Source organism: Egretta garzetta, unplaced genomic scaffold, assembly GCF_000687185.1.
Source record: "Egretta garzetta isolate BGI_Z169 unplaced genomic scaffold, ASM68718v1 scaffold166, whole genome shotgun sequence".
Classification (NCBI taxonomy): Eukaryota; Metazoa; Chordata; class Aves; order Pelecaniformes; family Ardeidae; genus Egretta; species Egretta garzetta.
The window spans coordinates 3,763,057-3,779,549 of NW_009260133.1; the positions used below are offsets into that span (position 1 = coordinate 3,763,057).

Sequence of the window (16,493 nt, forward strand, 5' to 3'; positions counted from 1 at the left end):
CTGTGTCAGAAACTTGTTCCTCGAGAGCATCTCTCTCATGACGGCTGCCCTCCGCTTCAAGGGGAGGACTTTCTTAGTGCTGAATGAAATGTAGCTTTAAAGGTCAGATTATCCATCAGTCTTGTGGGAGCCACGGGGGAAAAACTGACAGCCAGAGGGTTTGCCTCTTTACATGGGTGTAAAGCTGGCCCTGATTCTGTAAATAATGAGGTTATATTTAGCGGTAAAGTGCATTATGTCAGAGCAGTTCCAGTGGTAACAAACCATTTAAAGTTCTCTTGCTTAATGCTTTTTCATTTTAACAATAAACATCTTCCTACGCTCTGCACATTAGGGTGCTTAATCACCCCTCTGTGTGGTTTTCGGTGTAATATGTATGGTATCGAATAACTGGCAAGCTACTTGGCATTTGTATAGCATCAAACAGCAGACTACTTAGTCAGCCTGTGCATTGAAGTAATTATATATAAGAAATACTTGTGGAAATTAACCCCTCCATCTTATAGAAATAACCATGGCAATCTGTGCGGAGATAGCAGCTATTACTGCCCACATACCGATTGATTTTGTTTCCCTATCTAACCCTGAGGTAAACAGAATAACTGGCACAGAATGTGAAGTGTTTTCTTTACTACTTAATGCTTTTCAGTGGATTCTGCTAATGCCGTTGCATTGGCTAGTTACTCCTGCTAAACTGTAAAATTGCTCAGGAGGGAACCGTTTCAGAATTGTGTGAGAGCAAGCCAGAAGCATAATGCCTGCATACATAAAGTAGATTTTAAAAGGAAAAAGTTAAAGCTCAGTGGGAATTGTTGGTGATCTGCCTCTCTTAAGATGAAGTTTACAGTTTCCCTTTATCAAATAATTTTAAGGGGAGCAACTCCTCAAGTCAAGAAAAGAAAAAAAAATAGGTCTGTAATAAAATACCTGTGTAGTTTTATTTTTACTCTGTGAGGAGAAAACATATGGGAGGAGGTACTAGATTCTTGAGCTTGTTCTCCAGGGTCCATGGCAGGTGATAGTCCCGACCTCTATTAAGCTCTGTGGCTGTATTTTTCCCTCCAGGTTTTCTAGAAAATTTTTTTAGTGTTGAGGGCCCAGATGTCCAGCCTAAGCACACCAGCGCTTCAACACTGCTTGTGCCGCAGCTGCTCTTACGTAGCAATGTGGTGTTGATCTGAAATAAGATGGAAGTCTGGCTGTAAGCGTGGTCGGTCTGGCTGTAAAAACCCTATGTTCACCAAGACAGTGGCCTGGTTATTTCCAAGATGCTTTATGTTCTGGTTTAACCTTAAAATAATTGAGCACGTCCCTGTATCTCTGCGTGCCCTGTAGGAGGAAGGTTGAGGTGGAACACACAAATTCATCTCCCCATGGCCTCTGGTTCCTGCACCCTGCGTTTCTCTGCCGCAGCAGCATAATCCTCCTCTTTTCAGCCAGACGCTTGGCAACTAAGCAATGATCTGTCCCACTTAAGGTATAAATAAGCCTTTAATGCTACTTAGGGATTACGTTAGGACAAGAGGGGCTGTTTCAAAGACCTGGTTCCTGTGTGTCAGGGTTGGGAGAGCAGGCCTTGGCCATTGCGCCTGTGCAAGACATTTGAAAAATGGGAAGGTAATGGTTTCCCAACCACGCCTACAGAGAGCAGAGGCAGCTTCTGACTGCTGAAATATTAAATAGGCCTTTATCAGTTGTTAGAAGCATGCATACGAAGGGTAACCTCCCTACATCTGTAGCTCAAGCATGCATGGCCATGCAGGCAATTATCACCATAAAGTTCACTGGCTTAAAGAAAACGGGTGGGGGCTGAAATACTTGTTTGGAACCAGAGTTTCAACAGTGTTTTGGGTAGCAATGATGTAGTACTGGGGTGAAGTGGGGTTAAGTCCCTGACCCTCTGCAGTTTTCACAGGTGATTGTGGATAAGCCATTAACAGAATTTAAACTCCCTTCCTGATTTTGATTGCAGGATTGTTTGAGGGTCTGAGACTTAACTGCTTTCTACTCGCTGACTTTCTCTAAATTTAGACAGACAGAAATGTGCTAAAACAAATGTTGTAACAGGCAATAGGACGAGGAGAAATGACCTCAGGTTGCACCAGGGGGGCTTTAGGTTGGACATTAGGTAAAATTTTTTCACCAAAAGGGTTGTCAAGCATTGGAATGGTCTGTCCAGGGAAGTGGTCCCCATCCCTGGAGGTATTTAAAAGATGGGTAGACGTGGTGCTTAGGGACATGGTTTAGTGGTGGGATGGCAGTGTTAGGTTAATGGTTGGACTTGATGATCTTAAAGGTCTTTTCCAACCTAAATGATTCTATGATTAGACGTGAAGGCTCTGATTTGCCAGAAGAGTTGCTCAGTCAAGTAGCTGTGCTTTGTGTCCTGGCCCCTCTCCCTGCCTCTCCTCCTGCTCTTCCCTGTGCTAGGCTGGCAGAAGCATTTGTGTGGTCTCATGGGGACTGGGTGGATTAGGAATAGAGCTGTCTGAAGAATGAAATTATCTTTTTTTTTTTTTTTTTTTTTTTTTTTTTTAGCCAAATCTGGTTCCCAATCTGGTTCACTGCATAGCTGCCTAAACACTTCTCCTGGCACGAGGCAGGGGGCAATGCAAGGCAGGAACAAGCAGTCAGGGTTAAGAGTTGATTAAATTAGTGTTAAATGCTGGTGAATTAGACAGAAAACTGCATCTTGGTTAAGTCATGGTTATGTATCATTGCCTATTGAGCAACTATTTGTTATGATAAATTACATATCTGTGTCCCAGTGATGTGCCAGAGATGCTTTCTGGGACTTGCAGAAGTGCTGGTCTGCAGCTGGAGTATGTAAATGCTTTGATACCTGCCTCCTCTCATTGTATGCCCACGCTGCAAAATGTTAAACGCGAGGATCCTCAAACCCGGGCTGCATTCCTCAAAAGAGATGCTGGCCGTGGCTTGTGGCAAGTTCTGTGTGACACAGTCACGATGTGGTACCAAGCAAACCGACGGCATGGCCGGCCTTGGCTCTGTGGGCTCAGGCGTCAGGCGTGATGTTACAGGGAGAAATGGAGAAAGAAAAAAGAAGCACTAAAATCTGTTGAGATGTCACTGCTAACGCTTGGCTGTTTTGTCATGCAGTTGTCTTCCAGCATGAATACATCCTTCCTATTTTCCACAAATGTAGGGAGGTTATCCCTGTTAGCCTGGTAGGAAAGACGTGGAATGAGCAGGGTGGTGGCTGCTCCTGTTGGATGTGGTGCTATGGCTGGGAATGCATTTCAAAAATAACCAAAAAGCAAATAAGCAAACAAACCAGCAGGACTGCTTGGATAACCAGTGGACAGTCTGCTTGTCAGTGTTACAGCTGAATTTTTTCAGTTAATTTCTTCAACTTTTTTTTAACATACTCCCTCTCTCTCTCTTTCTAAATATCGCAGCAGGAGCCAAGCCTCGTCTTAGAGGCGTTGGTTTTGCACAGTGTTGTGATCTGGGAGACTTGGCTTTGTTCTTGTGGTGAGTGATGAGGGTTTTGGAGCATCGTATGCATCGCTGGGGGGTGCATGTACATAGACATTCTGTACCTACGTTTTTATATCCATATATAAGTCCATATTCTCAACCCTGATTCTGTATTGTGGCAGCCACACAATTTAGAAACATGTTTATGGCCTAGGGGAAAAAAACCAGAACAAAACAAACAACCAAAAAGCCCCAAACAAACAAAACCCAACAACCTGCAAGTGAGGCCCTGGCCCTGAGCCTTCTCTGTGTGCGCAAGCATCCCAAGCCCCGCTGGCTCGTCTGACCCACCGTCTCCACAGTAGGTGGCTCCATTTTGGTCGTCGTTTGCTGTTGCCTCTGACTTGCTTTGCTTCCCGCTCTGCTTGGATGCTTGAAGGAGCTTTTGGGAAGGAAGTCACTGAGTTTGGGTAAAAAGCAAGGTGGGGAGGTACTAAGGTCTTGAGGTGTAGGTGATGCAATCTAAAAATTTTCTGTATTTACATGTTTGCTGTTTTAATCTGAAAGGAAGTCATTGAAGTGAAGTGATTTAAAGGGGGCAGGGGGAGGGGTTGGTGTTATGGAAAAGATGAACGAAGTGCACAGCAAACGGAGACTGACACATTCAAACTGGGTACCGAATACAGGCTTATGCCCTGAGTGCTTGTGCCTGCCTAGAGGCTTTTAAACTTACTGATACTGTGATGTTAAGACTGCAGTCATTGGAAGGGAGACTGTTTCAAATAATTTCCCAGCAATACTGAATTACGGGCGCTGAAACTACTGCCACTATCTCAAATGCTCCAGCAATTGTCTGACTCTGCACGGGCTGAGGCTGCTGCCGGGCACTGCTGTGAGGAAGAGGAAGAAAAGGATTAAATCTGTCAGAGAACAAGTCCTCTTCTTAGCTTAGATCCAGAAGAAATAGCGTGGTTTTGAATCAGTTGAATATTGCATGCTGGATGTTTTCCAGTCATTAATTCATAAATTTCTTTCGCAGTTGGAGGCAAACATACTAGACGCTTTTTTTTGAGGCCAAACCCCCAACCTTTTCTCCACTGCAGTTGCCCATGGGAGTTTCCCTGGGACCCTGATGCTATGGCTGTGGGCAGGTGTTTGCTTTTACACCTGATAAGGCAGCTCCCTGGCAATTGTATAGTGCTTTGTGTTTGCTTCAGCATGCCTGGGCAGAGGGCATGGCTGGAGGGGCTGCCTTGGGGAACGCGGGCTTGCTGGCTTCAGGGCAGCTGGGCCTTAGGGCACATAAGTGTGTAAATCTGTGTACACCTGTGCAGAATTTGGGCAATGCTTTTTCCTGGCTAGAGTAGTAGAACGGGGAGGGAAAGGGAGAAAGGAAAAGCCACTTTCCTTTAAACAAAAAAAAAGGGGGGGGGGGGTTTTGGCAGTGGGGTTTTCCTCTCCTTGAGTCCTGCTGGTGCCTGTGCAGAGCTATCCTGTCCTGACCTGGGGATAGTGCTGGGTGAGGCAACCTGTCACATGCCGTGAGTTGCTGGATCGGTATGTGCCTTATCATGGTTACTGCTTGAGAGCTGAGGGTGGGCTGGGTTGGGTTAGTTTGGGGGCACAACCGGCCTTTGTATCTTTTCTTCTTCGTTAGTTTGTATTGTTGCTTTTGGGCCAGAAGTTGTCAATGCCTCATTCTCGCTGTCCATGGGGTTAAATTACTCATTAATGCTCAGACTGCTTTAGGCAGGGAAGACCACGACCAGTTTGGAAAGCTGCATAGTTACCGCATCTTTTACTGGTAAAACCCCCCAGATTTTCCCCTGCTGTCAAAAGGAAGAGAATTCTGGTGTACTGGAGAGAGCAACAGTAAACGTAACTCCGCTCCGCTGGTGCGAGCGGTAGGCTTGCCTCCCTGGAAGGCTATGCTTGCTGGTAGCATTTTGTTATCTTGCTGAAGATGCCTATTATGCAGAAGAGCTGGAGCACTTTGCCCTTTTTGTATCTTTTTTTGAACTTTGACCAGTTGGTTAGGATTGATTATAAACCCAGATGCTAATTACGCAGATTCTCATTTTGCTGAACAAAGGTGTGTTGGAACGCTGCCTTGGTGTGGCCAGAGCCTCCAGGACAAGACCTATGAAGTAAAATGGTCGAGGAGGAAGCGAAGAGCTTACCTATGGAGCTGAGTGAGAAGGGAGGTGTGGAGAATAACGGATTTGTTCAAAATGAGGCTTTTGATGACAAGGAGACTGATAGCAGTAGCCAAGAAGAAGTACCAAAAACGTGCTTTGTTGACCTGGACCCAGCGGCTACGGAGGAGCCGGTGTTGAAGCCTTACGCGGGGATGCCGAAGGAAGTCTTGCTGAAGTTCTCCAGCCAAGCCCGGTACAGAGTCACCAGGGAGATTCTCTTCTGGCTCATAATCGCTGCTGCCGTCGTGCTCGTGTGCGCTACGATTGCGATTATTGCTCTCTCCCCAAAGTGCCTTCACTGGTGGCAGGCTGGTCCTATTTATCGGATCTACCCTCGTTCCTTCAAGGACAGCAACATGGATGGGAATGGGGATCTGAAAGGTGGGTGAATATCCATTTTCGGTATTTGCAAAGCTGCCTAGAGGTAGTCTCTGTGTGTGTATGTATACATGTAAAAAAATACAGAGAAATCTCCCGATGGAGAAAGCCACCCTACTGGAGAGAGGAATAAAATTTGCCTGACTAATCATGAATGGCAGTTCACATTGTCATCAATAGATCTAGGAGTTTCTTGCTCAAGTTGTTAAATTGAAGCCCGGAGTTAGAACGGATGTTCAGAGGTGGGGCTGAGAGCCAGCAGCAGCACAACTGCCCTCAGAGTAAAACACCTCCACAAAACCCAGGTCAATCGGGAGGACGGGTGGTGCTGAGCTCTTTGTCCTATTAGGTTGGCTGCCTCTCCGTAAGGAGAGGTAACAAAGAGGAGAGAAAGATGTGTTACTTTTTCATTTTGTTTATTGTTTGGGGTGTTCTTCAGCTCTTAGGAATGCATTGAGATGGGGTGCCTGATACTAACAGGCAATGGTACCTACTGGTAGCTTAGCCAAGACTTAAGAGACTTACCTTTCAGAAGGGGAAGGCTCAACACCATGACAGACAACAAATCTCAAGGTTCTACTGGCAAGTGAAGGGAAGAAACTGTTTCTGTAGTTGCACGCCAGTAGTAATGTGTCAGGAAGGTAGGGGAGTTTGGGGTTTAGAAATACTAGGGGAGGCTGGAGTAGAAGTGTCCTTGAAGAAAACAAGAGAAAAACCCTGTGAGGTATTTTCCTAATGGCAGGGGAAACCTCAGACCTTTGCATTAAAATCGCTTCCCTTTGGGTGGTCTAAGAATGAACTGATGTTCCTTGAAGTGGGGAAGTAAAGCTGTTACTGCATTTCAATAAAATACGGGAGTTTGTTTCCAGAAATGAATGCTAAATTTATTAAATGAAATTCTAAATATTTTTATAGTACAGAGTAGAAATTTGCTTTGATCTGCTGGGGTTTTTTTAAAAAAAATCCTGCTTTATCTTCCATATAAAAGTAGCTTTGAATGGTTTCTGTTCTGTGAACTCATGCTGTCCCTGAAGAAATGTCAGGTGAACACAGGGGCTGGTTAGGTATCAGAGGGACCTGTGCACCATCTTTGAGAGCCCACAGCAGACGCATTTCAACTGAAATATTTTGTCTTTTCTAAAGAGATGATGCCCTTTTCTTTTGAACAGGTATCCAAGAAAAACTGGACCATATCACGTATTTGAATATAAAAACCATCTGGATCACCTCTTTCTATAAGTCCCCCTTAAAAAACCTTGGATATGGAGCTGAAGACTTCTATGATATTGATCCCATGTTTGGATCAATGAGCGATTTTGAGAATCTGCTTGCAGCCATACATGATAGAGGTAAGCTGCAACTCCTAGCAAAATAACCCTATTAAAAAGACGTTTGCTCATACTATGCAGGTGTACCTTGTAGCGCTAGGTTATGATCTGAGATCTCAATTTGTGCATCTGGCAATTCCCCACCCCCCCACATTGGTGTTGAGCAGAAGCAGATGGAGGTGCGAGCGAAGGGGACGCGTTGGCTCCGGAGCACCGCAAGCTCTGTGACTGCCATTTCCTGCCCTTGGGCACTGGGGTAGTGCTGGGAGCAGGGTGGGAGGCATGGGGAGCTACGACAGCAGCGCCGGGCTGCGGCACGTCCTCTGCAAGGCATGGGCCCCTCTGAGGATGTTTGTGGGCGGGAGGGCTGACCTGCTGTCCGTGCTCCCTGGTGCATACGGGTATGGGCATCAGTAGTCCGCTGGGATCAAGGCAGAGATGCAGTTGTTCCTGACTTTCAGTTTTATGACAGATGGCTGCTTTCTGGAGAAAGGGGGTTGGGAGGGAATGTTTGCTTCCTTCCCACAATTGCGTCCTTGGTTGGCGCGTTTATGCCTTAGACCAAATGCTTGCTGAGGTGTTTCCCCTTACAGCTGTTGGGCTGAACGGAAAATGGTTTGCCAGTCCCAAAACCATTTGGGATTTCAAAAAACGTCTGGCCTTCAAGAACGGTGAGGAAGAACATGCGCTCACTGTTGCTAGACTGGTGAAGTGCCTTTCCCACTTGGGAGGCGGGAGACAGATGATGAAGTCAGAGTTAGTGGAAGTGGTTCCTAACAGCAGGGATGTGTTCTCATTTTTCTTCCCCCTTCTTTCCCTCCCCAGCAATGGGCAGGAGGGAACAGCACCAGCAAGATGTGTTGCAGCTACTGGCAGACTCTTGTTAGACTAACTGTGTCAGTAGTCTGGGGCTTTTTGTGTGTGCTTGTGCATTCCCGTACCAGCAGCCAAATGGGACTGTGCCGGCTCAAAGTGTAATGTGCTCACCAGTCCCTTGAGCCTAAACCCTTCCAGCAGGAGCCTTTCTCTTTTGCCAGACCTCTGGGAAGGAACAAGCGCAAACACCTTCTGATAAACTGCATTAAGAAAAAAATGCAAGCTTTGTCTTAAAAGGTTGAATTTAATTTTTTTTTTTTTTTTTTAATGGTTTGATTTTTTTCGGTCAGGGTTGAAGGTGATAATGGATTTAATACCGAACCACACAAGTGACAAACACCGATGGTTTCAGCTGAGTCGCAATCGGACGGGGAAGTACGCAGACTACTACATCTGGCAGGACTGCAGGCAGGCTGCTGGTTCGGTCGCTCCTCCGAACAACTGGGTGAGCACGGGAAGGGACACGTGCAAATCCCAAGCTGGACGCAGGTTGCCACACAGCAAAAGCAGCTGTAACTTAATTGTCCCAGTGTACACTGGGTTATAAATGCCTGTTCAGGGGTACAAACTGATGTCACTACACGAGCCTGTGCAGATTAAGATTTAAACCAGCTCAGGGCGGAGGGGTTTCTGCTTCAAACAGAATTACTTTTGTTTCTTACCCTCAGTGTTAAATCTTTACTCATTAAACAAACAGCAACAAGTGGGTCACCTATTTCAAATACATTTATTTGAAATTTGAACTGAGGTGTGCATGATCAGGAACTTCTATATTCTAAAAACTCAATGTGGAATTAATATTTTGTACCACTTAGTGTCATTACTCTTTAAACTCGGAGTCTTAAGAGCTATCTTAGCTTTTGGAATCTTTTATTACAGAGATAATAAAGTTAATGTTTTAACATGCTGACTGTTTTTGGCGCTTCAAAGGGATAATACCAACTGCAGAAAGCTCTAAGTTAACTAAAGCTGCTTTTCGTAAGTTTTAGGAAAAACAATTGCAAAAGAAATGTTCCCACCCATGTTTTCCCCTCTATTCTGCATAATTCCCAGTGAAAGTCTACTAAAAAAAAAAAAAAAAAATAATTAAACGGGACATGGAATGAGAAATACACGTGGTAAAGCAAGACTATAGGGAGAGCAACTAGCAGGGCAATGGAATGTAAAACTTAAGTACCTAAACTGCTCAAAATTCACTCCATCGATTAGGCATTTTGTGCTTTATTATGCTTGTAATACACCACGTCTTAATGTATGCATGGGAGTAAGTGTTTGTTAAATTAAGAGTTCTGATTATTTCCCCCCTCCTGTATACGAACAGGTGAGTGTCTTTGGGAATTCCAGCTGGCAGTTTGACGATGTGAGAAAGCAGTGTTACTTTCACCAGTTTGGGAAAGAAGAGCCAGATTTAAATTTTCGCAGCCCAAATGTCCAACAAGAAATCCATGTGAGTATGCAACCTGCTGCTGTGCCAACAGCAAAGCAGCTATTTCCACACTTAATTCCTCTGATGATTTGTGCAACACAATTTACAATCTACTTGGAAGTAATTGGAGGATTGCAGCGTATGTAAACAACTGAAACAAAAAAGTGTCTTGATAAACATTAGGTTTATAAGCAAAATTCAAGCTTTATGCTGTAGTGCTTCTGGTATTGGAGCTACTTTGCTTCAACTCTTTTTAACTGAAAAGCAAACGAGCAACCAAAGAAAAAAACCCAAATAAGATTGTCCTTGAGTGGAAGTGCTGGCAGCGGGTGGTGTTGCAGTCCTCTGGATTTTAAGAAGGCACAGTTACTGCTTTTTTTTTTTTTTTCTGGCTTAAGTCCCCTGCTCTCACAAGTGCCTGGCAAGATCTTGATGGGTTTTTGGAACCAGCTATTGCGCTTTAGAAGGAGCTCCCTTTCTCCTTCTCTTCCCACTACAGGCTATCTTAAAATTGCTTTGATGCTTCAGGAGCCCTCTAGTTTTCAGCCTAACCTTATTTGCAAACTGTTCATGCTTAGCTTTCTGTGAACCAAACCCATCCCTCAGCTGAAACAGCTCTTCCCACCCTTATGCCTGTTTGTTTTTCAGCTCTGACAACATCCCCCTTCAGCTTTTGTGAAGCTCGATTACATGGGCAGGCTTTTCCAGACTTCTCTGAAGTGAGAGACTCTCCATCCCTTTGTTTAGCCGCTACTTATTCTTCCCAGCTTCCAGCCTGAGGTTTTTCGCAAATGCAGACATCCAGGATTAAACAAATTTAACAGAAAATATGTCTGGGCGAAATCTTGTACAGTGGCATAGGTACTTCTCCCTCTGTGTCCTAAGATTGCTGTTACTTGCTTTGAAGTTGGTGCTTGGAGTCAAATAATCCAACATGACTGCTGTCTGGAAGCAGTTAACAGCTATCTGCTCTAGTTTCCATCAGGAGCTGAGGATGAGGCACTTAGCACCTTTGGATGTTCTATCAAGGGCAACACTCAATGGATTGACTGGAAGGTAACGAGGCTCTTCCACTGAAGCCTGTGCTGAAACAGAGCTGAATTGCTCAAGCAGGAGAGAAGTTTTATCTCTGTTGATACAAGGAGCTGTTAATCAGCCAGTCAAATGTGGGGATGGCACCTTGTTTTAGCAAAGAGATGTTTGCGTTTTCAAGGAAGTGAGGCAAGGCTGACTTGAATGACAAGGAATGCCTGGGCTGGTGGATAACAGGGAGATAATGAGTCTGTCTACACTTCTGATGGCTTTACTGGGGTGAGAGATGGACAGCCCCCACAGTGAGAGGGCTTCACCAAGGCAAGCTGGTGCTCTGGTGAAACCTCGTGCCTGTCTGCGTCGCCTCTCCCAACAGGCAATGTAGAATTCATTACGATACGGGGAAGCAGGCCTGAACATGGGGAGTCCTGCAATTGCTGCTTTTTGCCTTTTTTTTTTTCTTTTAAGTTATACCCTATCAGGTACTACAGCTACCTCAAGCGTTTTGATTTAGTCCTGAAGCGTTTGCTCCTTTGTACTGTTAAGTGTTGGTGCGTTTCTTTGGTGGCAGCCTTCACAGCTGCCCAGTTCTGTGGTGATCATCTCACTGCCTCTCTGGGGCCTCTCCCCTCGCCGCCAGTGCTGTGGGTGCATGAAGAAATGAGACACCTTTGGTCATACTTGTTAACTAAAGCGTGAATTGAGACGGCTCTGGCGACTGATCATTGAAGAACTCCACTAGTTACCTCTCTACATCTTGGTGCTTCCCTTAATGCCACGTCTTTCCACTGACACCCATTTCCTAGCACCGCATATTCTTTTTAATGACCCTGGTTAATTTTTTTTTTTAATGGTGACTAATATGTTACTGAAGCTCCAGTAGCAAATAGATGCTGTGTTCCCTATGCAAAGAAATGAAATGAAAACTAGTACGTTTGGCCTGATAACACCAACCTTTGGGAAATGCTTATGAACATCGTTAATTGCTCCAGCAGGTTAAAGGATAATCTTTGTCTAGTACTTTAATTCAAAATTCTGTTTCAGAAGGTGAGGGCTGTGGGACTGAGGAGGAAGCAAACTTAGTCTCTCAGAGAAGCTCAAGTCTTTGGTGTAGCCAAAGGACACGTGGGAGCAATGAAACTTAGCAGCCACTGTGCAGTGGCTTTCTTGCAGAAGTAAAAGTAGATCAGACTCAGTGAGTACCACATCAGTGCTTGATACTTGGACTGCTGATGCCTGGTGTTGCTGCTGTGATGAGCACATGCATAAACACAAATTAATTTTTGGTGGAGTCAATATTGGACAGACACCATAGTGAGAGCGGCTGCTTTCACGGTGGCTCTACAGGAAAGTACAACTTGGTAAGGCAGAGTCTTTATTTGCCAAACAAAAATTGGTAAAGCTTGAGTGTGGACTAGTTCTACTCCAGCCTATTCAGGCAAATGTACTTCATACATTTAAAAACAGGTAATTCAACAGCTGTCTTTAAAAAAAAAGTTTTTGTCCTCAGGTGAAGAAAAATATCTGCTCTAAAAGAACGATTGCAGAAAATACTCAGGACTGAACTTTAGAGCTGTTTGTTAAAACTAGAGCAATTAAAACTGTAGTAATGCAATAGCTGCTGAAGTAGGTTATAATCTTACTAATAGTGACCAACCTCTGAATTTGATAGTGAAATTACAAATCGGTAGCAGTTAACTTGGATAATCATTTTCATGTTCCTGCAAAATCAACAATTAAGCCTGAAAATAAAATAAAAAATTCACATCAGTCAAATAAAAGAGAACAAATGTTTTAAGAGCTCTGTTGTATAAAAAGAAAGTTGGTGGCATGGGGTCTGTGCAGAACAACATATTCTTGCATATTTGAATCCATGCGTTCTAATTGTGTGCAGCCATGACAGGTGTTCACCAACAACGGCGCTTAGCACAACCACAATTGTTTTGATGGAGGAGATTAGAAACGGCTTTTAGTGAGGCGTTCCCTGGCTTCCCTCTCCTGAATTACGGGAGGAGTTACAGACCAGTCTTATTTTCTGTACTGGATGAAATAATAAGACATGCTCTACTTAGATCATAGTTTGATCTTAGAGTGACAGGGTTCACTTTAACTTCTAGTAAAATTTGAAGTACAAATTAAAAACTAAATTTTTGCATATTAATACCTACCAAGAGGTTTAGTTTTCTCTTTAAGTATGTACTATTTTGAGCAGGATGGGCTCACTTGGAATTTTCCACTTTTCCCTTTGTTTAGGATATTATCAAATTTTGGCTTGGCAAAGGAATCGATGGGTTTAGTTTCAGCGCCATTAAATTTCTTTTAGAAGCGACGCATCTCCGAGATGAGCCTCAAGTGAACAAGTCCCAGAATCCAGTAACGTATATGTTCTGTCTTTGCTTTTCCCCCTGTCTTTCCCACTGGGTCTGAATTATGGCTTTAGGAAGACTGAGTTGGTCTGTTGTGTCCCTTGGAAGGCGGGTGGCTCCTGGGCACTGCGGAAAGAGCACATACAAGAAAGAAGCCCCTGGGCTGAGGGTGTAGGTCAGCGAGATACCTGCAAGCAGGACCGTCGTGGGTGGGGAGAGAATTGTCCACGTACGCTTCATAGCTCTGTTCTGGCACTGTTCTTTGAATTTCCTGTTTAAAATAATTTTTCAATTTATATTCTAAAAAGATCAGTCTTGTGATTTTAATAGCTGATTTGTTTGTCTTTAGGAGCCCACTACAGGAGGTAAACTCAGAGCTCTTACCCACTTGGGATCCCATAGCAGTCGCTAAGCATGTAATTCTACGTTGCTGCTAGGAATCAGAGTAAAACAAAAAACCCCCTCGTATTGGCAGTATGTCACAGTGAGAGGTGGCCAGACACATTCAGAAGCACGCACCCTATTATTTACGCTATTTGCTTTTGCTGAGGTAGTGAACTTGGTGACGTTCCCAGATAGTGCCAGCTCTGAGGTACTGTTCCCCCACGGAGCTGGGGATCGTGTAAGACTGGTCAGCTCCACAAGTATCGTTGCCTTTATAAGTTATGACAATGGCGTTGTCCATTTTTCCAGCCTGGTGTGTGGCCACATCACCTGCTGTGCTCGCTGCTGCAGATGGGCTTGGTGGGTTAATGCTGCAGGTGGACTCTCCCTCTTGAAGGATGGGATCCAAAATAATCAGCCCTCTGCTATCCTATCTTTAGAGTTCCCCAAGTGCAGTTCAGTTCTGCACTGTTAGTGTTAGTATGCCAAACTCATTTCAGTTAAAATTTATCTGGACTGGTACATTGTCTCAGGAAAGGACGGGAAGAATTTGGAGAGTTCTGAAATCTAAAATATTGGTGAACTAATGGGGAATACTGCATTCTTCTTGAAGGAGAGTATCACAGCCTATTCCCAGCTCTACCATGACTACACGACCACACAAGTTGGTATGCATGACATCATCCGTAGCTTCCGTCAAACCATGAATCAGTTCAGCAGTGAACCTGGCCGATACAGGTAATCGTTACTACAACTAGTGAATTTTTCTCTAATATTTGTCACCTTCTTTCTAGCAATATTTTTTTTTTTAAATAATATGCCATAAAAAGTTTTCTTCCTCAAATGCAAATAGCGGTGCATAGGCTGTATTACCTCTTCTCTAATGTGTAAGGGAAAGGAAATCAATTGGCTCTGGTAGTTCTGCTGTATCTATGGACTGTATGTAGAATGGGTGACCATTTGGACCACAGAGACACTGTAATTAATCAGCCCTGTGACTGATTTATTGTGTGGTATTAATAGTGCTGTTCCTGTCAGACACATCGTCAGAGATTGTTAAAATCACAGAATGGCTAGGGTTGGAAGGGACCTCTGGAGGTCATCTGGTCCAACCCCCCCTGCTCATCAGGGCCACCTATTCCTGGTTGCTCAGGACCATGTCCAAATGACTTTTGAACATCTCCAAGGATGGAGACTGCACAGCCTCCCTGGCAACCTGTTCTAGTGCCCAGTCACCCTCACAGTGAAAAAGTGCTTCCTGATGTTCAGAAGAGGGAACCTCCTGTGTGTAAGGTTGTGCCCATTGTCTCTGGTCCTGGTGCTGGGCACCACTGAAAATAACCTGGCTCAGTCGTCTTTGCACCCTCCCTTCAGATATTTATATACATTGATGTGATTCCTTCCCTGAGACTTCTCCAGTCCCACCTCTCTCAGCCTCTCCTCATAGGAGAGATGCTCCAGTCCCTTAATGGTCTTCTGGTCTTTTGCTGGACTCTTGTAGATTTTTCTCCACAAACATCCAAGAAATATATCGCTCTGTCTCCTTGTCTGCTTTACAAAATATTGTGTCTCCATATTCCTCTTTTTTGATGGGGAGGAGAGAAGTGCACATAATTTCGAATGCTGTGTTATTTTCTAAATATGTCCAACACCATCCCCAGCTTCCTTCTGCTCTGTGCAAACCAAGAATGAGCCAAAAAAAGGTACTTGTGTACTTCTTTGTAGGTTCATGGGTTCTGATGGTGATGAAAAGGAAGATATTGAAGCAACAATGATGTATTATGGAACAACTTTTATCCAAGAAGCAGACTTTCCCTTCAATTTCAACCTAATTAACATGAAAAATCTATCGGGCAACAGTGTTTTTGAAGCTGTCAACTTGTGGATGAAAAACATGCCTACAGGAAAATGGCCAAACTGGGCGGTAAAAGTTCTAGAGCAACTCTTCTAGGAAGGGCTTGTTTCTATAGGTGATAGAAGCCTATAGGTGATAGTTCCTCTTATGGTGATAGAAATGTCCCCCTCCCCCCCAGCACATTGATTTCAGTGGGATCAGCAGCAGCCTGAGCCCATGGCTGAGCCATAGGAGTATCCACATGAAACTCTTGGCTGCTGCAGTCACAGTCCTTGGCGTTGCCCAGCCAGCTGGCTGTCCTGCCCTTCGATAACAGTTGCACTCCCTGTGCAAGGGTGACGGAAGTAAATTTATGGTCAGGCCTCTCCCTCGGTGTCTCCAGTGCAGTATGGGGCATTGGCTTAAACCACCAGTGTGGATGGGATTGATAGAATTATCTTTGGTCATAAACTGACTCAATGCAATGGATTCTGGAAACCACCCAGGGCCAGGGAAGAACAGGGCAGGCAGCTGAGGGCAGTTACTGTAAACCTTGCTGGTCCTTGCTAGGAAGCATGTTTGGGATGTGCAAGAGGTCTTTTCAAAACAAGCACCACCTTCACACAGCAGAGAAAACGGCAGAAATCTGAGGGAATTGTAATCATGGAGAGTTGTTATTTGTCATCTCTCCTCACTTCTGCCTCATGTGCTGCTGGCAGGGCTTCTGCATCCTGAATGATTTGGTGCAGAAGTTTGTACTGGCACCAAAATAAAAAAGCTAATTGCCCTCACAGGCCTGGAGGTGGGGGGGGGCGGGAAGAGAAAACCCTACTACCTTGTTAAATTAGTTAACCCACTTCACATATGCATGGAGTTTTATGTGTGTTTATCAGAATGATGTTTTCTTCAGGTTGGAAGCCCTAATGTGGCTCGGATTTCATCTCGGATTGGGAAGGAGTATGTCAACGTTATAAACATGCTGCTTTTAACCCTCCCCGGCACTCCTGTAATTTACTATGGTGAAGAAATAGGCATGCAGAACATCGCGTCAGAAGATGTAAGTGAAGAGCATACAAACTCTGATCCTGTTGTTGTTTACTTGCAAGTAACAGAACTTGAAAAAAATACAAGAACTGTTATTTTGTTAACCAAACCCAGTCTTTCTCACTGTTTAGTTTTCTGTGTTCCCCATGGCAAAATCATTGGGCAGCAGGCGGAAACGGCCAGGCC

At 44.5% G+C, this 16,493-nt stretch overlaps 1 protein-coding gene across 1 annotated transcript in view; it reads left to right on the forward strand.

The window, feature by feature from the left end:
* The window catches only part of SLC3A1 (solute carrier family 3 member 1), a 20,005-nt gene continuing 3,512 nt past the window's right edge, over window positions 1-16,493 (forward strand). The window contains exons 1-10 of the mRNA XM_035897016.1: window positions 1-102; window positions 3,423-3,495; window positions 5,534-6,020; window positions 7,187-7,366; window positions 8,512-8,666; window positions 9,543-9,668; window positions 12,933-13,052; window positions 14,043-14,167; window positions 15,155-15,353; window positions 16,174-16,320. Of these exons, the coding sequence (XP_035752909.1) occupies window positions 5,594-6,020; window positions 7,187-7,366; window positions 8,512-8,666; window positions 9,543-9,668; window positions 12,933-13,052; window positions 14,043-14,167; window positions 15,155-15,353; window positions 16,174-16,320 (1,479 nt within the window). The 5' untranslated portion in view covers window positions 1-102; window positions 3,423-3,495; window positions 5,534-5,593. The remainder of the gene's footprint in view (window positions 103-3,422; window positions 3,496-5,533; window positions 6,021-7,186; window positions 7,367-8,511; window positions 8,667-9,542; window positions 9,669-12,932; window positions 13,053-14,042; window positions 14,168-15,154; window positions 15,354-16,173; window positions 16,321-16,493) is intronic.